General features: G+C 44.1%; 1 protein-coding gene across 4 annotated transcripts in view; it reads right to left on the bottom strand.

Annotated features, from left to right (window-relative positions):
- Window positions 1-27,372, bottom strand: part of LOC105464882 (Rho guanine nucleotide exchange factor 33) — a 278,945-nt gene that overhangs the window by 9,108 nt on the left and 242,465 nt on the right. For 2 of the 4 annotated variants that reach the window (XM_071076555.1, XM_071076557.1), the window contains exon 19: window positions 13,661-14,195. In XM_071076555.1, the coding sequence (XP_070932656.1) occupies window positions 14,039-14,195 (157 nt within the window). In that variant the 3' untranslated portion in view covers window positions 13,661-14,038. Of the gene's footprint in view, window positions 1-13,660; window positions 14,196-27,372 lie in introns of those variants that run through there. The other 2 variants (XM_071076556.1, XM_071076566.1) reach the window with 2 other exon arrangements.

Below are 27,372 nucleotides of genomic sequence, written 5' to 3'. Positions count from 1 at the left end.
ATCTTCCAAATGAATTCTATTTTAACTGCACTTGTTAAAGATATAAGAATTGGACAGTTTCCAATTAATTTGTAAGAATAACTGGTTGAGGCCAGGTGCAGTGGCTCATGCCTATAATCCCAGAACTTTGAGAGGCCAAGGTTGGTGGATCACCTGAAGTCACGAGTTCAAGGCCAACCTGACCAACATGGTGAAACCTAAAAATACGAAAATTAGCCAGGTGTGGTGGCACGTGCCTGTAATCCCAGCTACTCGGGAGGCTGAGGCAGGAGAATGCTTGAACCTGGGAGGCGGAGGTTGCAGTGAGCCGAGATAGTGCCACTGCACTCCAGCCTGGGCAACAAGAGCGGAACTCCATCTTAAAAATAAACAAATAGGCCAGGCACGGTGGCTCACACCTGTCATCTCGACACTTTGGGAGGCCGAGACGGGCGGATCAGGAGATCAGGAAATCGAGACCATCCTGGCTAACACTGTGAAACCCCATCTCTACTAAAAATACAAAAACAAAATTAGCTGGGCGTGGTGGTGGGCGCCTGTGGTCCCAGGTACTTCGGAGGCTGAGGCGGGAGAATGGCGTGAACCTGGGAGGCAGAGCTTGCAGTGAGCCGAGATAGCATCACTGCATTCCAGCCTAAGCGACAGAGCAAGACTCCCTCCCGAAAAACTAATAAAATAAAATAAGAAATAGATAATCATATAGTAATTCAAATCCCTCTTGCAGGGGAATAAGCGAAATGTCAGGGAAAGCTTGAGGGCTACATAACAAATACAAGTGTGGTAAGTTTCTCAACATCATTAGTCATTAGGGAAATGCAAATCAAAAGCACAATGAAGTGCCTCTTCACACATACATTAGGATGGCTATTATATTTTTTAAAAAAAGGAAAATAACAAGTGTTGGCCATGATGTGGAGAGATTGGAATTATCATGTGAGACTGGTAGGAATGTAAAGTGGTGCTGTGGAAAACTTTGGTAGCTTCTCAAAAAGTTAAACATAGAATTACCATACGATGTAGCAATTCCACTTTTAGGTGCATATCCAAAGGTATTGAAAGCGGAAATTCAAACAGATATTTATATATTAATCTTCATATTAGCATTATTCACAATATCCAAAAAGTGGAAAGTACCCAAATGTCCATCAACAGATGAATGAATAAACAAAACATGATATATGCATATTAGGAATATGATACAGCTTTAAAAAGGAGGGAAATCCTGACACATAATACAACAGGGATAAACTTTGAAAACATTATGCTAAGTGAAAGAGGTCAGACACAAAAGGACAACTATTATATTATTCCAGTTACGTGAGGTACCTAGAATAGTCAAATTCTTAGAGAAAGAAAGTATAAGAGTGGTTAACAGGGGCTGGGGGAAGGGAGGTAGGAAGTTTTTGCTGAATGCATACAGAGTATCAATCTGGGATGATGAAAAACTTCTGGAAATGGATAATGGTGATGGTTGCACAACACTGTGAATTTATTTATTTATTTATTTATTTTTATTTATTTTTTTTTTTTGAGACAGAGTCTCGCTCTGTCGCCCAGGCTGGAGTGCAGTGGCTGGATCTCAGCTCACTGCAAGTTCCGCCTCCCGGGTTCACGCCATTCTCCTGCCTCAGCCTCCCGAGTAGCTGGGACTACAGGCGCCTGCCACCACGCCCGGCTAGTTTTTTTTTGCATTTTTTTAGTAGAGACAGGGTTTCACGATGTTAGCCAGGATGGTCTGGATCTCCTGACCTCGTGATCCGCCCTTCTCGGCCTCCCAAAGTGCTAGGATTACAGGCTTAAGCCACCGTGCCCGGCCTGTGAATTTATTTAATGCCACTGAATTGCACACTTAAGATGGTTAAATGGTAAATTTCATGTATATTTTACCACAATTTTTTTATAAGCAGAAAAAGGAACAAACGGTGAACATAATCAACCACATGGATGAAAGATTTGCTATCTCAGATAAATGATGGCGAGTGAAAGAATGCAGACACAAAAAGAGTCATAATTCCATTTATAAGTTTGAAATAGGTATATTTATTGTTAAATAAAACTTATAGGAGGCCATTGATTTAGACTGAGCTCCTGCACTAGGCCCCAATAGAGCAAATCAAACTGCAGTCATTCCTGCTAAAGTCACCAAATTAAATTGTTTATCTGATCTTCCAAGAAATCAGGAGAGAGATAATAGCCAAATTCCTAAACAGGCTAGTTTTAGCCTAGTATGTAAGAAAGTCTCCCCAGTTTTAACCCTATAAGGAAAGAAACTTTAAGGCGATCAATCTGCTTTTTGTTCCCTATTTCTGCTTTCTTCAGTCCTTTTCTGCCCATAAAGCCAGCTTCCTCTGCTCAGCTCATTGGAACCTTTTCTGAATTTTTAGAGAAGATGCTGCTTTGGTTCACAAATCACAAATAGAAACCAATTAGATCATTTAAATTTGTTGTAATTTTGTCTTTTGACACTAACTTACAGTGATAGACATCAGAAGAGTGGTTGCTTGTATCTAGGCCGGGGCAAGTAAGGTTGATTGGAAAGGGGCACAAGGAGAGTGTCCCTTGAGAGTGATGAAAATGTTCCGTATCGGGCCGGGCGCGGTGGCTCAAGCCTGTAATCCCAGCACTTTGGGAGGCCGAGACGGGCGGATCACGAGGTCAGGAGATCGAGACCATCCTGGCTAACACGGTGAAACCCCGTCTCTACTAAAAAATACAAAAAAACTAGCCGGGCGAGGTGGCGGGCGCCTGTAGTCCCAGCTACTCGGGAGGCTGAGGCAGAAGAATGGCGTGAACCCGGGAGGCGGAGCTTGCAGTGAGCTGAGATCCGGTCACTGCACTCCAGCCTGGGTGACAGAGCAAGACTCCGTCTCAAAAAAAAAAAAAAAAAAAAAAGAAAATGTTCTGTATCTTGATTGGGGTGGTGGTTACCGTTGGTGTGTATACAATTGTCCAAACTCATGGAATTGTACACCTAGTATCTGTGCACTCTATATAAAGGACATGCCAATTAAAAGCAAACAAACAAAACAATATGATGCAAAAAATAAAACCAAAGTAAAAATTTTTTTTAGTTAGGAGTAAGAGATACTGTAAAATAAAATGATAGAATGCAATTCTGCTTCAAGACTTTAGGTTTTTCTGAGTAGCCAGAGCTCATTTCTTTACTGCTCAGTCGAATCAACATGAAAAATTCACAACTCTCAAGAAGAATTTATTTTGTTATTATTTCTTGGGGCTTTTTTTGTTTTGTTTTAATTTTTTTTTTTTTTTTTTTTTTTTTTTTTTTTTTTGAGACAGTCTCGCTCTGTCACCAAGGCTGGAATGCAGTGGTGCAATCTCAGCTCACTGCTAGCTCTGCCTCCTGGTTTCAGGTGATTCTCCTGCCTCGGCCTCCTGAATAGCTGGGATTACAGGTGTGTGCCACCACTCCTGGCTCATTTTTGTATTTTTAGTAGAGATGGGGTTTCACCATGTTGGTCAGGCTGGTACTGAACTCCTGATCTCAAGTGATCTGCCTGCCTTGGCCTCCCAACGTGCTGGTATTACAGGCATGAGCCACTGAACCTGGCCTTGTTTTAGCTGTTAATATAAGTTAATATTAATCAGGAAAAGGACTTTAATCTCCTCAACTCCAAAGTATTGCTTTCTCAAGCATCTCCTTTATGGTCTATGTATTCTTGAGAATTTCCTGATTTTAGAAAAATACTTCCCCTACATACTCTATGGTAGTCTACTCAGTGAGATATTAATTTCGGTAAATACAAATTTGGTGACAAAAACATTCTGCTTGGTTTTCTGCTGAAAAAGACACAATTCATTAAATCATCAATGCAAACTGAAATGTAAATCCCCAACCAAACCTTCTCGGAACCACACCCAACTTTCTGGGTAGTAGGGCAGAGCCTGAAGAAATAGGTCAGCCAGGGCTGCAGGGAGCTAGAAAGATAGATGAAAGAGGGAGGATCCCATTCATTTTCAATGCCATCCACTGTTTTAGGAGCATTACTGTAATTATGTCATTTAAAGAATACAAACAAGAGTATGGAAAAGGGATTCGAACAGAGGTCAAAAAATTCCTTGCCTGTCTTTACCCATCAAGTACAAAAACATTTCTTGGCAGAAGCTGACAATGACAGATTCCAGGAAGGCCTGGGTAGAGGTGGCTGCCAAGAACAGTCACCTCCTAGGAAGTCTAACACCTCCCCCCACCCCAAACAGGTGGCCGGGTCTTTGTAAGACTTGGCTAAACAGCCAATATAAGAAAATGTGTGTTTAATTTTGGAGAAAGGGCCTGCTGTTTTATATGATTATTTTTAATGAGCTATTTTCTGAGGTTTGATTAAATTTGGAAATAATTGCATCTTGGGAACTATTCCAGAACCTCAGATTGTAAACCTAGGGCTGCCTCAGGAATTTGGGGATGGGTTGTCACCCTCTGACCAATTGCCAGTCCTGAAAACAAGCATCCTTTGTCTATAGAAGAGGTCGTGGCCATGCAAATTTTTCTAGTTCTTCTCTGCCTGGAAAGAGAATCCCATCTGGCTGACTTCTCTTTTTTCTCTATTTTCTTGTATGAAATATGCAAAACACAAATGCATGAGCCACCAGAGCAGCAGGCTATGTCGCCTGAATATTGCAGATAAAATGGAAACATGACAAGAAGTTAAAATTTGCCCTTGGAGAAAGCATGCAAAATACACTTTATTTGCATAATGACATTATAACATTTTTAATAAATCCGGAATGGGAAGTCAAGTAAATTATAGGGGGAAAAAGAAAATTGCCAGTTGGAAAAAAATTCAGTCATAAATAAACTGTAAAGAGAAATCGTTTAAGGATCTAGAATATTTAAAACTGGGATGTGAACTCACTGTTTTATAAATAGAAAAACCTGTTTCAGTTTTTGTTTGAGACAGAGTCTTGCTCTGTCGCCCAGGCTGGAATGCAGTGGTGCAGTCTCGGCTCACTGCAACCTCCGCCTCCCAGGTTCAAGCCATTCTCCTGCCTCAGCCTCCCAGGGAGCTGGGACTACAGGCATGTGCCACCATGCCTGGCTACTTTTTTTTTGTATTTTCAGTAGAGACGAGGTTTCACTATATTGGCCAGGCTGGTCTCGAATTCCTGACCTCAAGTGATCTGCCTGCCTCGACCTCCCAAAGTGCTGGGATTATAGGGGTGAGCCCCAGTGCCTGGCCAAAAAACCTGTTTCTTTATAGTGTTAAGATTATGTGTATGACCCATTTCCATTTATCACTTTGCAATTTACAAAGCACTTTTACACTCATTATACTGTCTGATACTCATGACAATCTATGCGTTAGGTAGGGCAGCTATTATTAGACCTGGTTTATACATGAAGAAACTGAAGTTCAGAACAGTGTTGTTCAAGGTCATACATGAGCTTTAATTGGAACCCACACGCAGGTCTTGACATTCAAAACTCCTGGACTCTTTACACAATATCCCACTGCTTCTATTCTCTTCCTGAAAATATTATGAAACTAAATAAGTTAACCATAGGGCAAACTCCTTATATTTACAAGCACGAATTTAGAAAGGCTTTATAGTGTGGTGGTAAAGACCACGGAATGTGAAACCACTGCTTAGCTGTGTGACCTGGTGTAAACTACTAAGCTTTCTATGCCTCAGTTTACTCTTCTGTAAGATAGGAATAATAAAAGCCCTTATCTAATCCAGGTTTCAAAAGCAACACATGAGTTAATACATGTTAAGCACTTGCTACAGTTCCCAGTAATCACTTAATAAGTGCAAGGTATTACTGCTTTTGCAAATTAATTTTTGTGTTTAGGTTACTCTGAAAAGAGTAATTGAGATATTTTAAGTAGCTTTGTATGTGTTGTATTACATAGATCCTAAAACTATACAAAATAAAAACTGAAACCAGATATTTCACTATCTCTAGTTTGCTCTTGCCAGCTATAAATATATTTCTCTGTTATCTGATTTGGGATCAGACCTCGGAGTCAAATTAATTTGCCTGAAGTCATAACGAAATTCTGTAACTTACATCAACCTTGCATCATCCTACTCTAAGAATCACAGGGACTTCAATGTAATTTGGAACAGCCTTTTGCCCTTTCCAAAAAAATGGCCAAACACTTCGCTTGCTGAAGCACATTTATTATATAGAACATTATTTAGATATCAGGTCCCCTCAGGGAAATATTAAGTAGCAGACTTGGTAAAAACTACCCTCAAGATTCAGTGTAAAAACAGGCAAATACACAGTCAAATCACTGAGTCTTTTTGCATCATAATACAAGGATGCTCTCAAAAATTCTGGGCCAGGTGGAAAGAACACAGGAATAGCCTGAAGGGGATTCTATCAGATAAATGAAGAACTAGTTGGGCGTGAAAAAGAATGGTGGCATTCAAGAATTAGCAACTGAGTTTCCAAAGTCTATGAATCTATAGTGATGGGGGTGGTGACAGGGGAGAGGAGGGATAAAGAGAAAGGAAGGCTTTTCTATGTAGAAGAATGACAGCTAATAAACGTTCAATGAACTCTGGAAATTCACCATTTTGCAACCCCAGTGTTATAATTAATTAAAGCAAGAATTATCTAAACCAGTGGTTCTCAAATGTCAGTGTGCATCAGAATCACCTAGAGGCTTGTTAAAACACAGATTACTGGATGCCACCCCAGAGTTTCTAATTCAGCAGGTCTGAGGTGGGACCCAAGAATTTGCTTTTCTATCAAGCTCCCAGTTTATGCCAGTTCCAGAACAACACTTGGAGAACCACTTATCTAAACAATCAGGTGATGGGTTGTTGAATAACAGGATATTCACACAAACAAACGTTCTTCTTTTTCTTCTTTTAATGTAATACTGTTTAACTTCATAAACATTCCAGCATTTTAAACTAAACTAAACAAAAATAACAGAAAGTGCAAATCGAGTTTACGTACAGAAGATTCTTGAACTTTCATTGATGGCAGTGACTCTTCACTTTGCTGACAATGAAGAGTTCTACAGTTTAACAAACACTTTGAAAACTATCACACTTTGGCTGGGCGCAGTGGCTCACGCCTGTAATCCTAGCACTTTGGGAGGCCAAGGCAAGTGGATCATGAGGTTAGGAGTTCAAGACCAGACCAGCCCGGCCAAGATGGTGAAACCTCATCTCTACTAAAAACACAAAAATTACCTAGGCATGATGGCAGGCACCTGTAATCCCGGCTATTTGGGAGGCTGAGGCAGAGAATTGCTTAAACCCGGGAGGTGGAGACTGCAGTGAGCCGAGATTGCGCGACTGCACTCCAGCCTGGGCAACAGAGCAAGATTCCATCTTAAAAAAAAAAAAAGGCTGGGTGCGGTGGCTCACACCTATAATTCCAGCACTTTGGGAGGCTGAGGTCAGGAGTTCAAGACCAGCCTGACCAACATGGAGAAATCCATCTCTACTAAAAATACAAAGTTAGCTGGGTGTGGTGGTGCATGCCTGTAATCCCAGCTATTCAGGAGGCTGAGGCAGGAGAATTGCTTGAATCCGGGAGGCGGAGGTTGTGGTGAGCAGAGATTGCACCTTTGCACTCCAGCCTGGGCAACAAGAGCGAAACTCCGTCTCAAAAAAAAAAAAAAAATTCCAAACACTTCTCATGCCAACTGACACCCCTAAGTTGGACACAACTAAGAATGGCAGCAGAATGCTGTGTCACTATATACAGAAACAAGACAATCTGAAGCTAAATGTATGCCTGCTGCAAAGTCAACAGGTCCAGCCTCACAGTGCATGCCCTGAGCTGTAGCTGCTCCAAAAGGCATCTTCCCCAACAGCCTCAATGCCAAGCAAGGAGCATCAAAAGTTTGTCTCAATTTGTTTTGTCCTTTTTACAAACCATGATATATACAGTATCAACTGGCCACTGAGTATAACTTTTGACTCTCGAAAAACTTACTAATAGCCTACTGACTAGGAGCCTTATTAATAATATAAACAGTCTATTAACACGTATTTTGTATCTCATACGTCCTTTTTTTTTTGAGATGAAGTCTCGCTCTGTTGCCCAGGCTGGAGTCCAGTGGTGCGATCTCGGCTCACCGCAACCTCCGCCTCCCAGGTTCAAATGATTCTCCTGCCTCAGCTTCCCAAGTGGCTGGGACTACAGGTGCGTGCCACCACACCCAGCTAATTTTTGTATTTTTGGTAGAGACAGGGTTACACCATGTTGGCCAGGCTGGTCTCGAACTCCTGACCTCAGGTGACCTGCCCGCCTTGGCTTCCCAAAGTGCTGAGATTACAGGTGTGAGCCATCTTGCCCACCCCTTATAGGTCTTATATACTGTGTATAAGTATGTACTTATAATCTTACAATAAAGTAAATTAGAGGAAAGAAAATTTTGTGTGTGTGTGTGTATGTTTTTGAGACGGAGTCTCGCTCTGCTGCCCAGGAGTGGAGTGCAGTGGCGCAATCTCGGCTCACTGCAAGCTCCGCCTCCCGGGTTCACACCATTCTCCTGCCTCAGCCTCCCGAGTAGCTGGGACTACAGGGGCCCACCACCATGCCCGGCTAATTTTTTGTACTTTTAGTAGAGACGGGGTTTCACCGTGTTAGCCAGGATGGTCTCGATCTCCTGACCTCGTGATCCACCCGCCTCGGCCTCCCAAAGTGCTGGGATTACAGGCGTGAGCCACCGCGCCCGGCCAGGAAAGAAAATGTTATTGAGAAAATCATAAGGGTCTGGGGGCGGTGGCTCATGCCTGTAATCCTAGCACTTTGAGAGGCTGAGGCAGGCGGATCACTTGAGGCCAGGAGTTCAAGACCAGCCTGGTAAACATGGGGAAACCCCATCTCTACTGAAAATACAAAAAATAAGCCAGGCGTGGTGGCACGTGCCTGTAATTCCAGCTACTCAGGAGGCTGAGGCACGAGAATCACTTGAACCTGGTAGGTGGAGGTTGCAGTGAGCTGAGATCGTGCCTTTGCACTCCAGCCTGGGCAACAGAGCAAGACTCCATCTCAAAAAAAAAAAAAAAAGAAAAAAAAAGGGGGTGGAGGTCTTGAACTAAATGTTTTCCATAATGGCAGAGGGTTACAAAGCCTGAAGAAATTAGGCTGGAAGACATTACTGCATGCTGCAGCTACGAAATCAAAAAATAGCAACAGAGAGACACCATTTCCAGTGAAAATTATTTTTATAACATTGCATCAGAGATTCCTTTTTCTAAGAAAGACGCTTGTCTTAGCAATATAGATTTTAAAATAATGCGAAAGATAAATGTTTTAAGATAAGTTTAAAAAAATCAATGTTGCCGCAGCCACTCTGCTTTATATGGGGGACTAGGAATCACTTTACTCTGCAAAAATAAACTAAATAAATTAACTCAGTTCTTCTGAACTGAGTGTTACTTTCTCACTAGATGTAAAACCACAAACCACTTTTGTAAAATTCTTTGTGTGATAATGAGGTAGATTAAGGGAGATCTTTCCAGAAAATACATGTTTCTTTGCTCAGTACTATCTGTAAAAAGCAGCTAGTTGACAATGCAATTCGGATAGGTCCCAGGTTACTCTCCTTAAGGAATCCCTATTCCAATCTTGAGGATGTTCTGAGGAACAAATGGACTTAGAGCTGCAGTAGGCATAATTTCAACGGTGCCTCGAAGACCACCTCTCCGGCTCCTGCCTTTTTACATGAATCTCATTAAAGATCTTGATGGGCATCCATGGGGAAAAGTTAGTTCCCCAAAGAAAAGCTCCCACTGGAAGAAGGGGAAGATACAAGCAAAAATACAGATTGCATGTCATTGTTTGGTTCAGTGAAATTAGAATCTCTGAGGAAATGGGAGTTCAGAATTAGACAAGTGAGGGGCTCAGGCAGCATCTGGGCAAGGATTAGGGAGACAAATCATAGAGGTAGCCAATGGGCAGTATGGGTGGAGGGAAGCTCCGGGTAGTCTGAAGGCTCAGCCTGTCTGTCAGGTGGGGAAGGAGAAGGTGACCCAGAGAAACAGGGCCTGCTTTCACTTTTGCTATGTTGCAAGTGCATTATAAATATCACTTTCAGCCAAGCTGATAAGGCTGAAATTATGCAGTTCTGGGCTTAACGTTTTTATGTCTTTTTATCCCATGCCTCAATCAGCATTGCCTTCCCCTCCCACTTCCTCCCACTCTTCTACCCCAGTAAGATACCCTTTTGTCACTTGCTGTCATAGCAGTGGGTTGTAGAGCCAGGAAAGGAGGGCAAAGCAAAGGCTTTGAAGGGCTGAGGCCTATTTTACTTGGTCTGCAGTATCCAGCTCCTTACTGCTCATCTCCAAGGGCCATAGGAATTATCCCAGTGGTCCCAAACTCTAGTTGGGATCTGCCTTTAGATGGAAAGCCAAAGTCAGATGTGCCAGTTGAGAACCAAGAGGGGAAAGTGTGTCCAGCCTTTTTGGCTCATCTGCATTCCATGATAATGATATACAAAGAAACACATAATTAAAGACATTCCAAGGTGCACATAAGCATGCACGCTTATTTACCTGGTTTTGAGAAGATTTTTTTTTTTTTTTTTTTTTTTTTTGAGACGGAGTCTTGCTCTGTAGCCCGGGCTGGAGTGCAGTGGCCGGATCTCAGCTCACTGCAAGCTCCGCCTCCCGGGTTTACGCCATTCTCCTGCCTCAGCCTCCGGAGTAGCTGGGACTACAGGCGCCCGCCACCTCGCCCGGCTAGTTTTTTTTTTTTTTTGTATTTTTAGTAGAGACGGGGTTTCACGGTGTTAGCCAGGATGGTCTCGATCTCCTGACCTCGTGATCCGCCCGTCTTGGCCTCCCAAAGTGCTGGGATTACAGGCTTGAGCCACCGCGCCCGGCCGAGAAGATGTTTTAATTTTTTTTTTTGAGACGGAGTCTCGCTCTGTCGCCCAGGCTGGAGTGCAGTGGTGCGATCTCGGCTCACTGCAAGCTCCGCCTACCTGATTCACGCCATTCTCCTGCCTCAGCCGTCTGAGTAGCTGGGACTGCAGGAACCCGCCACCACGACCGGCTAATTTTGTTTGTTTGTTTGTTTGTTTTTGTATTTTTAGTAGAGAAGGGGTTTCACCGTGTTAACCAGGATGGTCTCGATCTCCTGACCTCTTGATCCGCCTGCCTCGGCCTCCCAAAGTGCTGGGATTACAGGCGTGAGCCACCGCCCCCGGCCATGTTTTAATATTTCATAGTTTTAAAAGTTTACAACATTGTACAAAATAGCCTTTTCTTTTTCCTCTGATGGTGTTAACTTAGCATGGGCCACATTTTTCAATGTAATTAATTTATTAATTATTTTTTGAGATGGAGTCTGGCTTTGTTCCCGGCTGGAGTGCTGTGGCAGGATCTTGGCTCACTGCAACCTCCGCCTCCCGTGTTCAAGCTATTCTCCTACCTCAGCCTCCCGAGTGGCTGGGACTACAGGCATGTGCCACCACACCCAGCTAATTTTTGTATTTTTAGTAGAGATGGGGTTTCACCATGTTGGCCAGGCTGGTCTGGAACTGCTGACCTTGTGATCCTCGCGCCTCGGCCTCCCAAAGTGCTGGGATTACAGGCGTGAGCCACCGTGCTTGGCCTGGGTCTCATTTTTTTGGGGTGCCCGAACATACAGTGGAACATGCAATGCATATATCACAAACACAGAAATGTGTTTTTGGTTTCATGAACGTAGGTCAAGGATCCATTTTTCTAGCACTGAGTTTTAAGGGTAAGAGTTGAACAGTGACTAATGATCATACTTACCTCCTAAAAACAAAATGCTGATGAACAAGAAAGGGATTGAGCAAGGGGACCTCTTCAAGTCACAGCCTGCCATCAGCCCCAGCTGGACCTGACAATAGCCTCACACACTGATGTCCCTCAAAAGATTAAAAAACCAAAGATATTGGAACTTGCCTCTTGTGAACATTCTCGTTTTTCAAAAAGATAAATCTGAAACAGCAATGTACATACAGTCCTTGACAGGAGGAGCCATTGGGATGGAGTAAAGCAAGAGCTGAGCTTGGAGTTTATTGACAGCTTTGTACTGGGTGATATAAGTAGGACAGAGGGCTTACATTCACTGGGCCTCAGTTTTCTCCTCAGAAAATTGGGGATCTTCACACCTGTCTCACAAAATAAAATGTAAGTGAGGTACCTGGGATGTGCGATGCTCCAAAACTGCTAATATCCTTTCCCCACAGCCAAAGCAATTATTTGAAAAAGGCAGCATGGGGTCATTACAGCATGGCCTATGTATGAAGAATGAAACAGAGAGCTGGCCTGGCATGGTGTCTCATGCCTGTAATCCCAGCACTTTGGGAGGCTGAGGTGGGAGGATTGCTTGAGCTCAGGAGTTGGAGCCCAGCCTGGGCAACATAGTGAGATCCTATCTCTACTAAAAGTTAAAAAACTGACTGGGCGCGGTGGCTCACGCCTGTAATCCCAGCACTTTGGGAAGCTGAGGAGGGCAGATCACTTGAGGTCAGGAGTTTGAGACCGGCTGGGCAACATAGTGAAACCTGTCTCTACTAAAAATCCAAAAATTAGCAGGGCATGGTGGCACATGCCTGTAATCTCAGCTACTGGGGAGGCTGAGGCAGGAAAATAACTTGAATCCAGGAGGCGGAGGTTGCAGTGAGCCAAGATTGCCCCACTGCACTCCAGCCTAGGTGACAGAGTGAGACTGTTTCAAACAAACAAACAAAACCAAGAATGAAGCAGAAGGTAATGGCAATATGAGGGAGCTCCAGGTTGATGATTTTGATTTACTCAATAAAGTAAAAGTCAAGATCAGGAAAAAAGGCACTTGGAAATGGATGGGAAATAAGGTACAAGAAAAGAGGAAATGCTGAAGATTGATGTATAGAGTAGATTTCTGGGTGATATTGAGCACCCCTTTGAGGCTTGAGATTAGGAAGTTAAGGTGACCCCCAGTGGTGCAATTGTACGATTCTCTAGCAATGCTTGGGTACACAGGTCCACACACAGAACTAGTGGATGTTTGACGTTATTTGAGACTGGACTTTTTGCAAGGCGAGTGTGGCACATGGAGAGAGGCAAGGAACTGGAAAGTATGTTCAAACGCATAATAATTATTATTATTATTATGAAATTTAAGCTAAAGAGAAGAAAAGACAGCAAGAGATTGCTCTGAAAGCAGGAGAGTTATTGATATTCATTTCACCTCTGATGTGAATTATATTACCCCCTTAGAAGGCAGAAGCAGTTAACACCAACTCTGTTTTTTTAATTTTTATTTATTTATTTTTTGAGATAGGCTCTCACTCTGTCCCCCAGGCTGGAGTGCAGTGGCATTATCTTGGCTCACTGTAACCTCTGTCTCCTGGGTTCAAGTGATCCTCCTGCCACAGAATCCCAAGTAGCTGGAATTACAGGTACCCCCAACCACGCCTGGCTAATTTTTTTTTTTTTTTTTTTTTTTTTTTTTTTTTTTTTTTTTTTTTACTAGAGACAGGGTTCACACCGTGTTGACCAGGCTGGTCTCAAACTCCTGACCTCAAGTGATCCACCTGCTTTGGCCTCCCAAAGTGCTGGGATTACAGGCAGGAGCCACTGTTCCTGGCCCCAACTTTGTTTTGAAATAATAATATTTTATCTCCATCATATTAGTAGCTAAACCCAAAAGTTTATCAACAGTATAATACAACATGAGCAAGAACAGTTTATTTTAGGAATACACAAGTGCTTAAATATTACATTAAATGATGAAAGAATTACCAAATGATCATATCATCAGATGCTGTTATCAGTTATCTATTGCTGTGTAACAAACCACCTGAAAACTTTGTAGCATAAAGTAACCAGTGGGTTCTACTCATAGATTCTGTGAGTCACTAATCAGAACCGAGCACAGCAGGGACAATTTATCTCTCCACAATGTCTAGAGCCTCAGCTAAAAAGACTCAAAGTCTGGAGTGACTTGATTGCTGAGCTACAGAATCATCTAGAGGTATCATTCACTTGTTTGGTACTTGACGCTAGATATTGTTTCGGACCTCAGCTGGGCTATCAGATGGAAAACTTACACGTGGCCTCTGCAGGTGCTTTCTCCAGGGGTTCATCTGAGCTTTCTCTTAGCATGACTGATGGGTTCCAAGAATGAGCATTCCAAGAGAAGAAGGTGGAAGTGTATGGCATTTTTATGATCCAGCCTCATAAATAACGTAGTAGCCCTTCTGCAGTACTTATTTGTCCAGGCAGTCACAGAGATCTTCCTAGGTTCAAGAAAACAGGATATGTATTAGTCAGTCAGTGTTCTCTAGAAAAACAGAACCAATAATATACATACGAGAGGAGATTTATTATGGGAATTGGCTCATGCAATTACGGAGGCTGAGAAGTCCCATGATACATTGCCTACAAGCTGGTGAAGCAGGGAAGCTAGTGGTATAATTCAGTCTGAGCCCAAAGTCCTGAGACCCAGGGGATCCAATAACGTAACTCTCAGCCTGAGGCCAAGGGCTGAGAAACTAGGGGCTTCTGGTTGAAGTCTTAGAGTTGGAATGCCCAAGAACCTGGAGTTCTGATGCTTAGGGGTAGCAAAAGATGGGGTCACACCTCCAGAAGAGAGAACACATTTGCCTTGCCTCTGCCTTTTTGTTGTATCGGGGCCCTTGGTGAATATGATGGTGGCTGCCCACGTTGGATGAGGGCAGATATTCCTTACTTCATCCACTAATTCAATGCCCATCTCCTCCAGAAACACCTTCACAGACATACCCAGAAATAATGTTTTACCAGATGTCTAGGTTTCCCTTAATTCAGTCAAACTGACACCTAAAATTACCATCACAAGTCCACCCCTTGTCAACTTGTCACACACATGTCTCCTTTTCAAAATTTTAATTATTATTATTTTGCCAAAGTCAAATACTTCTGAACCATATGCGTCTCCTTAAGCCATATTTAATCTTCAAATAAAGACAATAACAAGCTGGATGTGGTGGCTCACTCCTGTAATCCTAACACTTTGCGGGGCTGAGGTGGGAGGATCTCTTGAGCCTAAGAGTTCCAGAGCAGCCTGGGCAACATAGTGAGACCATGTGTCTACCAAAAATAAAAATAAAAATAAAAATAAATTAGCCAGGTCTGGTGGTCCCAGATACTGGGGACTAAAGTGGGAGAATTGCTTGAGCCCGGGAGTTCAAGGCTGCAGTGAGCTGTGATTGTGCCACTGCACTCCAGCCTGGGCAACAGAGTGAGAACCTGTCGGAAAGAAAGAGAGAAAGAGAAGGAAGGAAGGAAAGAAGGAAGGAAGGAAGGAAGGAAGGAAGGAAGGAAGGAAGGAAGGAAGGAAGGAAGGAAGGAAGGAAGGAAGGAAGGAAGGAAGGCAGGCAGGCAGGCAGGCAGGCAAGCAGGCAATAACAAGGTCATAGTTCCACCTAACATGATACAATTATCCTGTGTACAACTGAAAACACACTAGTCCCTTCTCCAGTAGAGGAGGTAAAGTTCTTGAGTGATGTTTACTCTTCTCCTGATATTCCATAATTTAAATATCATGATATAAAATTATGAATACTTAAAAATATTGATATAGCCGGGTGCGATGGCTCACGCCTGTAATCTCAGCACTTTGGGAGGCCAAGGCGGGTGGATCACAAGGTCAGGAGATCCAGACCATCCTGGCTAACACGGTGAAACCCCATCTCTACTAAAAATACAAAAACAAAATTAGCTGGGCTTGGTGGCGGGCACCTGTAGTCCCAGCTACTCGGGAGGCTGAGGCGGGAGAATGGCATGATCCCAGGAGGCGGAGCTTGCAGTGAGCCATGATGGTGCCACTGCACTCCAGCCTGGGCAAAAGAGTGACACTCTGTCTCAAAAAAAAAAAAAAATTAGATAGATAGATAGATAGATAGATAGATAGATAGATAGATAGATACATACATACATACATACATAGGAAGATATAAAGTTAAAACAGCTAGTTTATCTTACATGATAAAGGAATAGGAGGGAAAAAAACCTGCCTTTGCTTAATATGTGTATATATACACACAAATGTATTTTTTGGGGGTGGGGGACAGGGTCTTACTCTGTTGCCCAGGCTGGAGTGCAGTGGCACAATCTTGGCTCACTGTCACCTATACCTTGCTGGCTTAGGTGATCCTCCTGCTTTAGCCTTTTGAGTAGCTGGAACTACAGGCACATACCACCACACCCAGCTAATATTTGTATTTTTAGTAGAGACAGAGTTTTGCTATGTTGGCCAGACTGGTCTCAAACTCCTGGGCTCAAGCAATCTGTCCGCTTTAGCTTCCTAAAGTGCTGGGATTACAGGTGTGAGCCACCGCACCTGGCCACAAATGTATTCTTAACAAAATAGGGAGGAAATTATTTTGACAATTATAATCCTTGAGTCTATAACTGGTCACATGGTTGTAGCTGTTGTTTATAGTTAACTTCTATTATCTATACTGTATTCTCTCTGCCTTCAGTAAGCACCTCAACTGATCATAGTTCTTTACTTGGTGGGGTCACCCAAATCTTCGTTCCTGAAGGATCTGGGCCATTTGAAGCCCTGCCTGATTTGAGTTGTAGTTTCCCATTGACTTTAATCACAGGGCATGGTAATACTAAGAGGTACCCCAAGGGATCTCCTGTATTCCAGACATATTATTTCTTACCAGCATTGTGGAGTATCCAATTTGGTAGTCCAGATCAATCATCCCAGCCAACACCATAACTCCCTTCTTGGTCTGTTGACCCAGAGTCTTAAGGCAGCCAAAGGGAGCAGGTGGTAGTCTTACTTACAATGTAATGAAATCATTGTTGTGTCTCCTGATTAAAGCATTTCTCCCTATGGAACTAAAGACCTTTGGGTCGGCAGAGCATGTCTTGGGAACAGGAAGCAAAAATTTTGCTAGTGGATCACTAGGGGTAATGGTGAGTGCTGCCACCTCCATTTCCACCCCTTGATCGCTGGACCCATGAATTCTATTTCTGGGAGAAACAGTACCATATATTGGATGCTGATTCAGAAGAATATACAGCCTTCTGGAGAACTCTGCCCCAGCTCTATAAGGTATTGTCATGTAATGGGCAATATAACTGCATCTTCAAAAGGCCATTCCACCATTCTATGAAGCAAGCTGCTTCAAGATGATGGGGTCATTGTAAGACCAGTGAACTCCATGAGTATGAGCCCACTGCTGCACTTCTTTAGCTCTGAAGTGAGTTCCTTGGTCAGTCCACAGATGACAGTTTTGGTGGAAGCAATAGAGACAGTGTCAAGCATGTGAAATGGGAGATACTATGGCCATCTTAAAAAAACAATCTGCTATAGATACTGAAAAATCATCTCATAACATTCAGCAGCTTTTCCTTTTGACAGCTCTTAGATCAAAATAAATAGAAGGATGAATACATATGCAAAATAATTGAAAGCAGCATCCCAAAGAAATACTTGTGCACCCAGGTTCATAGCAGCATTATTCACAATAGGGCAAACAACCCAAGTCTCTGAGGTTACAGTGATCTGAGATTTATTCATGTCGGATGAATAGTGATCTGCTGAATAAACAAATGTGTTATATACATACAATGGAAAATTATTCAGCCTTAAAAAGGAAGGAGATTCTGACACATGCTACAACATGGATGAAGCTTGAGGATATTATTCAACCTTAAGTGAAACAAGCCAGTCACAAAAAGACAAACACTGTACGATTCTACTTATACAAGGTATCTAGAGTAGTCAAATTCATAGAAACAGAAAGTAGAATGGTGGTTCCCAGGGCCTGGTGGGGGAGGGGAAATGGAGAGTTGTTGTTCAGTGGGTTCAGAGTTTCGGTTTTGCAAGATGAAAATAATTCTTGTGATTGATTATGCAATAATGTAGATATACTTAACACTACTAAACTATATATTCTAAATTGGTTAAGGGCTGGTCTGAGTGACGTAGTGTATACAACTAATTGAGTACAACTAGTTACAGATTTCTTTGTTCCTTCTCCACTCCCACTGCTTCACCTGACTAGCTTAAAAAAAAAAGTAAAATAAAAGGTTAAGATGATAAATTTTGTGTTATGTGTATTTGATCACTTTTCTTTTTCTTTTCTTTTTGAAACAGAGTCTAGCTCTGCTGCTCAGGCTGGAGTGCAGTGGCATGATCTCCGATCATGGGGCAACCTCCACCTCCCAGGCTCAAGTGATCCTCGCACCTCAGCCTCCCGAGTAGCTAGGATAACAGGCATGTGCCTCCATGCCCAGCTATTTTTGGTATTTTTAGTAGAGACGGGGTTTCATCATGTTGGCCAGGCTGGTCTCAAACTCCTGACCTCAGGTGATCTGCCCACCTTGGCCTCCCAAAATGCTGGGATTACAGGCGTGAACCACCTCACCCAGCCTGTATCACAATTTTTAAAAAGAAATAGAAAATTTTCTAGATATGTTAAAGAATGCTATGGCAGATATTGCATATTAGTATGCTCTAGAATGAACATACAGGCAGAAGCTTAAAAAACTACATTTTCTAGACTCTCCTGTGGCTAGGGCTTGTGATGTGATTTGCATCCCACGAAACAGAAGCATTTGTTGAGACTGATTTGAAACTGAGTCACATGTAGACAGAGGTGATATCAAGAGGATCTGCTTTGCTGGGGTAGACTGTGGCAGAGGTGGCATGGTCTGCAGCCAGCTGTTGTGCAGCAGCTTATTAATTTGGCAGATGACTTCCTGATTCAGCAGCTTTCAACATCAGTGATGGCTGCATTCCCAATTTTGGTCAAGGCAGAGTAGTAATGGGGTCCAGGAGTTGCTCCTGAATCCTTAGTCTAAGTTCTAATCCTCCAGCATTTATAAAAAGGCTGAAGGCAAAATATCATAGTTTGCATATAAAATGATTGTATTTTGTAGAGAATCAGAGACGTTATTTCAGAAAGAAAACTATTAGAACTAATGAAAAGTTAAAATGGCCAGATTTAAGCCAACTATATGAACAAAATACTTTTTCTTTAACCCAGCAATAATCACGTAGAAATGTAGATTAAAAATCCCACTTCAAATGACAACAAACTTGATAAGAACCAGGAATAAATTTATAAGAAATGCACTAGACTTATTCAGCACACAGGTTTCATTTCAGTCCTCTTTCCCTCTGTTCCACATTCTCTGAACTAAATCAATAAACAACTCAAAGGAATATTATAATGAAATATTTCATGAGAACTGTAGTCTCAGTAGTAAGAAAACCCATTTTTGCCTGATCAGCTGAGCAAATTAAAATTCAATTCTTCTTTAACCGTTACTATTTTCCATCCCAAGGTTTTGTTTTTGTTTTAACTTCTATGTTAGACTTAAGAAAACAAAAACTCTATACCCCATAAATCAAGGCAAACTTTTTCAGTTTTAGAGAAAAGAGGTTAAGAGGAAAACAATTCTGAAGAAGCAATGTTTCTGCCTCGGGGAGAGAAACCTTTAATACAATCCTTATGAAACTGTGTTCCTGGCGTTCCCTTCATAAATCATGCATGTATAAGTAATTTTCAAAGATTTTGGGAAATGAGCTGTTGCACAAGGGATGATGGGAGGTGTTATTTTGTTTCTGTATTTTTCTTTCTCTTTCCCTTTTTTACAGTTGCTGGTCATTTATTGGTCAAAAAATAAAGAGGGTGTCTGTCAGAAGCAGTCAAAAAATAATAGGTCTGATGAAATATAGATGCCTGAGCTATATTTATCATAAGTAAACTGTGTTTAAGAAACATAGCCAAGGCTGGGCGCGGTGGCTCACGCCTGTAATCCCAGCACTTTGGGAGGCCGAGGTGGACAGATCATTAGGTCAGGAGTTTGAGACCACCCTGGCCAACATCGTGAAACCCTGTCTCTACTAAAAATACAAAAATTAGCAGGGCATGGTGGCGTATGCCTGTAGTCCCACTACTCAAGAGGCTGAAGCAGGAGAATTGCTTGAACCCAGGAGGCAGAGGTTGTGGTGAGCCAAGATTGTGCCATTGCACCCCAGCCTAGGCAACAGAGCAAGGCTCCGTCTCAAAAAAAAAAAAAAGGAAAGAAACATAGCCAAAATGATGGTATACTGCAAACTCTTTCCTTATAGATTCAGAGCCACATCAATTTCTCCACATTTTTTAAAGAAAAATCACTTTGGAAAATTATAGATATATTTCTATAATCAATAAATTTGAAGTATTTATATGGATTCATCATAATTAAAAATATTAGTTGTTATCCTATAAAACAATATATATATACAAATCAGTTGGGTCCCCTGGGAAGCAGATGCTGAGCTGGAGTTAAGAATGCAAAAGGCGGCCAGGTGCGGTGGCTCACGTCTGTAATCCCAACACTTTGGGAGGCCGAGGTGGGCGGGTCACGAGGTCAGGAGATGGAGACCATCCTGGCTAACACGGTGAAACCCCGTCTCTACTAAAAAAAAAAAAAACGAAAAAATTAGCCTGGCATGATGGCGGGCGCTTGTAGTCCCAACTACTTGAGAGGCTGAGGCAGGAGAATGGTGTGAACCCGGAAGGCGGAGCTTGTAGTGAGCCAAGATCGCGCCACTGCACTTCAGCCTGGGCGACAGAGTGAGACTCCGTCTCAAAAAACAAAAACAGGCCGGGCGCGGTGGCTCAAGCCTGTAATCCCAGCACTTTGGGAGGCCGAGACGGGCGGATCACGAGTTCAGGAGATCGAGACCATCCTGGCTAACACGGTGAAACCCCGTCTCTACTAAAATACAAAAAAAAATTAGCCGGGCGAGGTGGCGGGCGCCTGTACTCCCAGCTACTCGGGAGGCTGAGGCAGGAGAATGGCGTGAACCCGGGAGGCGGGGCTTGCAGTGAGCTGAGATCCGGCCACTGCACTCCAGCCTGGGCAACAGAGCTAGACTCCGTCTCAAAACAAAAACAAAAACAAAAACAAAAACAAACAACAACAAAAAAAGAATGCAAAAGGTGCCGAGCTCAGTGGCTCACGCCTGTAATCCCAGCACTTTGGGAGGCCGAGGTGGGCGGATCATGAGGTCAGGAGTTTGAGACCAGCCTGACCAACATGGTGAAACTCCATCTCTACTAAAAATACAAAAATTAGTCAGGCATGGTGGCACGCACCTGTAGTCCCAGCTACTGCAAAGGCTGAGGCAGGAGAACTGCTTGAACCCAGGAGGCAGAGGTTGCAGTGAGCTGAGATTAGGCCACTGCACTCTAGCCTGGGCCACAGACCGAAACTCTGTCTCAAAAAAAAAAAAAAAGAGGAATGCGGCCGGGCGCGGTGGCTCACGACTATAATCCCAACACTGTGAGAGGCCGAGGCGGGTGGATCACCTGAGGTCGGGAGTTCGAGACCAGCCTGACCAACATGGAGAAACCCCGTATCTACTGAAAATACAAAATTAGCCAGGCGTGGTGGCACATGCCTGTAATCCCAGCTACTCGGGAGGCCGAGGCAGGAGAATTGCTTGAACCTGGGAGGCAGAGGTTGTGGTGAGCCGAGATCCGCCATTGCACTCCAGCCTGGGCAACAAGAGCGAAACTCTGTCTCAAAAGGAAACAAACAAACAAATAAACAACAAAAAAAAAACAATTCAAAGGCTTCGGCCGGTGCGGTGACTCATGCCTGTAATCTCAGCACTTTGCCAGGCCGAGGCAGGCAGATCACCTGAGATCAGGAGTTCGAGACCAGTCTGGGCAACATGGTGAAACCCTGTCTCTACTAAAAATACAAAAATTAGCCGGATGTGGTGGCAGGTACCTGTAATCCCAGCAACTTGGGAGGCTGAGGCGGGAGAATCGCTTGAGCCCAGGAGGTGGAGGTTGCAGTGAGCTGAGATCAGGCCACTGCACTCTAGCCTGGGCAACAGACCCAGACTCCGTCTCAAGGAAAAAAAAAAAAAAAAAAAAAAAGAGCAAAAGGCTTATTGAAGAGTAACATTCATAAGAAGAAAAAGGAGGAAGAACTGGGTCGGGGAGTCATCAGACCACTATGCAGATCGGATGAAGACTCAGCCAGCCCGATAGGGAGCTCCCAGCAAAGATTACCATTAGAGAAGTTCTGCATAGGGCAAAAATGGCTAGGCTCTGTTCCACCATCTTGCTGAGTCACTGCCTGGGGTTGCCTCAAAAAAAGTATGACCTTGGCTCAAAAGCTAACAGACACTTAAAGGAATTAACAGCTGGAGGTTGTCAACTAAATCACACAATTCTTGCAGTTGAGAAAGAAGTCCTTTGTGGTTGGTGCGGGGGTGCAGTAGACAGGGTCTCACTCTGTTACCTAAGCTGGAGTGCAGTGGTGTGATCATGACTAATTGCCGCCTCAACCTCCTGGGCTCAGGTGAGCCTCCCTACTGAGCCTCCCAAGAGTTGGGACCACAGGCAGAGTGCCACCATGCCCAGCTAATTTTTGTTTTTTGTTTTTTTTTTTGAGAGATGGAGTTTGGCCATGCTGTCCAGGCTGGTCTCAAACTCCTGGAGTCAAGCAGTCCTCCCACCTCAGCCTCCTGGGTAGCTGGGACTATGGGTGCACACCACCATGCCTGGCTAATTTTTTAAATTTTGTAGAGACAGAGGTCTCCTTGTGTTGCCCAAACTGGTTTTGAACTCCTGGCCTCAACATCCTCCCACCTTAGCCTCACAAAGTGCTAGAATTAGAGGCATGAGCCACTGCACCCAGCTTGAATTGTCTTTAAACTGTTTTCTACTAGTATTTAATCTCAGCCTCTTCCCATTCTGACCTATAATTAAGATTAACAATTTTTTTTTTTTTTTTTTTTTTTGGCCAGGTGCAGTGGCTCACGCCTGTAATCCCAGCACTTTCGGAGGCCAAGGCAGGTGGATCCTCTGAGGTCAGGAGTTCGAGACCAGCCTGGGCAACATGGCAAAACCCCATTTCTACTAAAAATATAAAAATTAGCCAGGCTTGGTGGCGGACACCTGTAGTCGCAGCTACTCCGGAGGCTGAGGCGGGAGAACTGCTTGAACCTGGGAGAGGAGGTTGCAATGAGCCATGATCGCACAATTGCACTCCAGCTTGGGCAACAAGAAAAAAAAAAAAAAAGCTGGGATTACAGGCGTGAGCCACCACGACTTTTTTTTTTTTTTTTCTTAAGTGCATTTCTGAGACTGTCTCATAGTCCTTTTCAGATTTATCAGTGAATAGCTTTGTCCTATATATTGGCCAATTGTAACCTTTACCACTCCTTTTCCTTTGGTACGTGTGTGTAACATATATACAAGAAGATTATCTATATTCGTGTATGCACCTTGCCACAATGAAGTAAAATTTATCACAATTTTCCTTTATGGTTTGTATTTTTTGTCTTATTTAAGAAACCCTAGGCAGGGCGTGGTGGCTCAAGCCTATAATCCCAACACTTTGGGAGCCAAGGTGGGCGGATTGCCTGAGGTCAGGAGTTCAAGATCAGCCTGGCCAATATGGCAAAACCCCGTCTCTACTAAAAATACAAGAATTAGCTGGGTGTGGTGGACCACACCTGTAGTCCCAGCTACTCAGGGAGGCTGAGGCAGGAGAATCGCTTGAATCCGGGAAGCGGAAGTTGCAGTGAGCTGAGATCACACCACTGCACTCCAGCCTGGGCAACAGAGCGAGACTGCGTCTCAACAACAACAACAACAACAACAAAAAGATATTCCTTATTTTCTTCTCAGATTTTTTTTTTTTTTTTTTTTTTTTTTGAGACGGAGTCTCGCTCTGTCGCCTGGGCTGGAGTGCAGTGGCTGGATCTCAGCTCACTGCAAGCTCCGCCTACCGGGTTCACGCCATTCTCCTGCCTCAGCCTCCCGAGTAGCTGGGACTACAGGCGCCGCCACCACGCCCGGCTAGTTTTTTGTATTTTTAGTAGAGACGGGGTTTCACCGTGTTAGCCAGGATGGTCTCGATCTCCTGACCTCGTGATCCGCCCGTCTCGGCCTCCCAAAGTACAGGCTTAAGCCACCGCACCCGGCCTTTTTTTTTTTTTTTTGAATAGGAATCTCGCTCTGTCACCCAGGCTGGAGTGCAGTGGCGCGATCTCAACTTACTGCAACCTCCGTCTCAGTGGTTCAAGCGATTCTCCTGCCTCAGCCTCCCGAGTAGCTGAGATTACAGGTGCGTGCGCCACCACGGCCGGCTAATTTTTTTGTATTTTTGGTAGAAATGGGGTTTCACCATGTTGGCCAGGATGGTCTCGATCTCTTGCCCTCATGATCTCTTGTCCTCATGATCTCTCTGCCTCCTAAAGTGCTGGGATTACAGGCGTGAGCCACCACACCCAGCCTTCTTCTCAGAGTTTTATAATTTTGCTTTTTGCACTTTCTTCAATCCAATGGGATTGTTTTGTGTAGGGTGGGACTTACGAGTATATTTTTTCTATGTGCATTTATCTATTGTACATTATTTCATTTATTGAACACTATAGCCTTTACCTATTTATCTGCAATGTTTACAGTATCAGGTTTCTATATATTTGGCTGTCTACTGATCCATTGGTTTGTAGGTTCTTGTACTAACATCCATTGTTTTAATTACTTTAGCTATGTAATCAGTTTTCACATCTGGTAAATCAAGTTCCCCTACCTTCTTCTTTTACAGGAGAATTAGCCTTTTGCTCTTCCATATACCTTTAAGAATGAGTTTGTCAAATTCCATGACAATTCCTGTTGGGAATTTCGTTAAAGTCACATTGCATTTGGATGCGATCAATTTGAGGAGCTATTACAACTTGAATCAACTGGAAAGAGACTTTTGCAAAAAGTCTTATCCTCTCTCTTAGAACATAAACTTGGGCATATCCTATAAGCTCCCTGCAGAAATCCCGAAAAAGAAGTGCGAGGAATAGTCCCATATATCTTGGAGAACCTCTGATAATCTCTTCTAACTGTACCATCTTTGCAAAGGCAGGGATGGAAAAAGAGAGGGAGGAAGAGGGCAGGCGACTCAAAGTATTAGCTAAATGTGAGTAAAGGGTTGGCATCCAGTGTTCTTCTCAGTCACTATTTTCTCTGGTGTATTTCCTGGAGATATCTTTTTTGGAGGAGTGAAATTAAAAGGAGGCATTGGAAAGACAGAAGGTGAGGAAAAGACAGAGGGTGAATATGTTCTGGAGGGGAGAGGACCTTAACTGCTGATGGCTGAAACTGCTGTTCCTTCTACCTGTTCGGCTCTGAAGTTCAAGGGAAGGAATCCTGAATGGCGGCTGAAAAAAAAAAAAAAAAAAAACTTTAGAGAAAAGGTAGCATTTGAGTTGAGGGCGCGCAGGGTGGATAAGAGTTCCAGCGCGGGCGTATATCTGGGAGCTGGGGTGTGGCTGTGGCGGGCGGCATTACAGAAAAAAGGCGACAGGCATTCTGAATAGCATAAGGAGACAGAGACAGAAGTGATGTGTTTGTAGGACGCAAGAGCAGTTCATTTTGAGGTGAGAGATACAGCTGGAAAGATAAGTAGCGGCCCGATTGTGCAAGGCCATGAATACCAGGTTAAGGACTTTGGACTTTATCCTGGGATGCCAGTGTGAGTTCTTGAGCAGAAAAGTAAGTAGCTGGGTCCGAAGTTCGCGTCAGCAGGATCACTGTGGCTGCAGCAAGGCAGAGAATCAGGTGACCGCGTCCTGGCCAGCGGGGCAGGCAAAGGCGCGGAGTGTTGCACATCCACCTGCAGGGGGCACACTGAAGGGCCGAAAGCCCACCCCGCCCCCGTCCTCGCCGCCCTACCCCGATGCGCCGCGCTCGGAACTCGGTTAGCCAGCCTGGACGCGCCCCTCTCGGGCTTCGGCTACTCTGCCTGGACGCGCCTCCGTGCGTCACGTCCGCTGTGGCGTGAGGCTCTTCAGAGCAGAGGAGGGGAGCAAAAAGAAGCCTTTGCGCCTGCGCCAGGGCGCAGCCGTCGGTGGTAAAAGCTGTCGGGCTGGTGCGGGGGACAATTTTACGTCTACACGCGCTTACACGTCTGTACGTTTCTGAGTCCGCACGGTTGTCTTCTCTTGCTGAATGGCCATAGGTGTTTTGTTTTGTCCCAAGAGATAAAGGCAACAGGCAAACAGTACAGGGGTGATGGGGTGCTTCTTGACTTTAGCGGGGCTGACCCTGGCACTCCCTCTAGGTCTCCCTGTTGCGAAGCACTGAGTCTCTTCACGGCAGTTTCTCTCCAGTTACCTGCCCTGTCTGCGGCCCAAACGGCCATGCTAGTGAAAACCTGTCCTGGCCGCTAAGCAAGCCCAGCCCAGGCTGTAATTTATGTTTCTAGGGCTTGTTTTTCTTTGCAGTCAAATCAGAGATTCGGAGTTGAAGGGGACCTTAGAGGTCAACATGCCCAACCTCTTAGCCCGAGTGAGTGAATGTACGGTTTTTACCACACCTCGAAAATCGCCCGTTTCCTGGGAACAACGTTGATTAGGTAGTCCTGAAAGTTTCCTGCATGCAAATTTCACTCCTTCGACAACATTTATTGCTACCTACTGTGTGGAGGCATTGTAGGTCCTGGGGATACGATTGAAACCGATGAAGAACGAAGCGCACAAAGATTGTTGGTCTCGGCCAGGCGCGGTGGCTCACTCCTGTAGTCCCAGCACTTTGGGAGGCGGAGGTGGGTGTATTGTTTGAGGTCAGGAGTTCGAGACCAGCCTGGCCAACATAGCGAAACCCCGTCTCTACTAAAAATACAAAAATTAGCCGGGCTTGGTGGCGTGCGCGTGCAGTCCCAGCTACTCGGGAGGCTGCGGCAGGAAAATAACTTGAACCTGGGAAGTGGAGGTTGCAGTGAGCCAAGATTCCGCCTGCATTCCAGCCTGGGCGACAAAATGAGACTCGTCTCAAAAAAAGATTGTTGGGGACAAGAGGGAAACCAACAACCAAAAATAGAGGCCTGATCTGATTTAGTGCTAGCAGGAAATAAAAAGAACATATGGTAGAAATACACAGGTGAGAATTTCTTGGAGTGATCGGAGAAGGCCTCTTGGAAGTGGTGATGTTTATAACCAGCCAAGTGAACAGTTAGGTGTTCTAGGCTGAGAGAAGAACAATGTTTTTTAGGCAGGTGGTTGTTTTCTAGGAATAGACAGAAGGCTACTGTGACTGGAGTGTGGTGAGGCAAGGTTGTGAATGGTGAGAAAACATTGAGAATGTGAGCAGGAGCCAGATGCACGCCTTTGTGGGGTACGGTAAGAAGTTTGAAATATATTCTAAGAGCAATGGGAAGCCAAACAATAGTTTGGGGTACAGACTTGATCTTGGTTCGTTTGGAACCAATCTCTTCCCCCATATCACAACCCTTTAAATATTTGAAGAGGGCTGGCCGGGCGCGTTGGCTGACACTTGTAATCACAGCACTTTGGGAGACCGAGGCGGGTGGATCACGAGGTCAGGAGTTTGAAACCAGCCTGACCAACACAGTGAAACCTCGTCTCTAATAAAAATACAAAAATTACCTGGGCGTGGTGGCAGG

Source organism: Macaca nemestrina, chromosome 13 (genome assembly GCF_043159975.1).
Source record: "Macaca nemestrina isolate mMacNem1 chromosome 13, mMacNem.hap1, whole genome shotgun sequence".
Lineage (NCBI taxonomy): Eukaryota > Metazoa > Chordata > Mammalia > Primates > Cercopithecidae > Macaca > Macaca nemestrina.
Note: the sequence above shows the minus strand (reverse complement) of the source record. Positions and strands in the feature narration are given on the sequence as shown.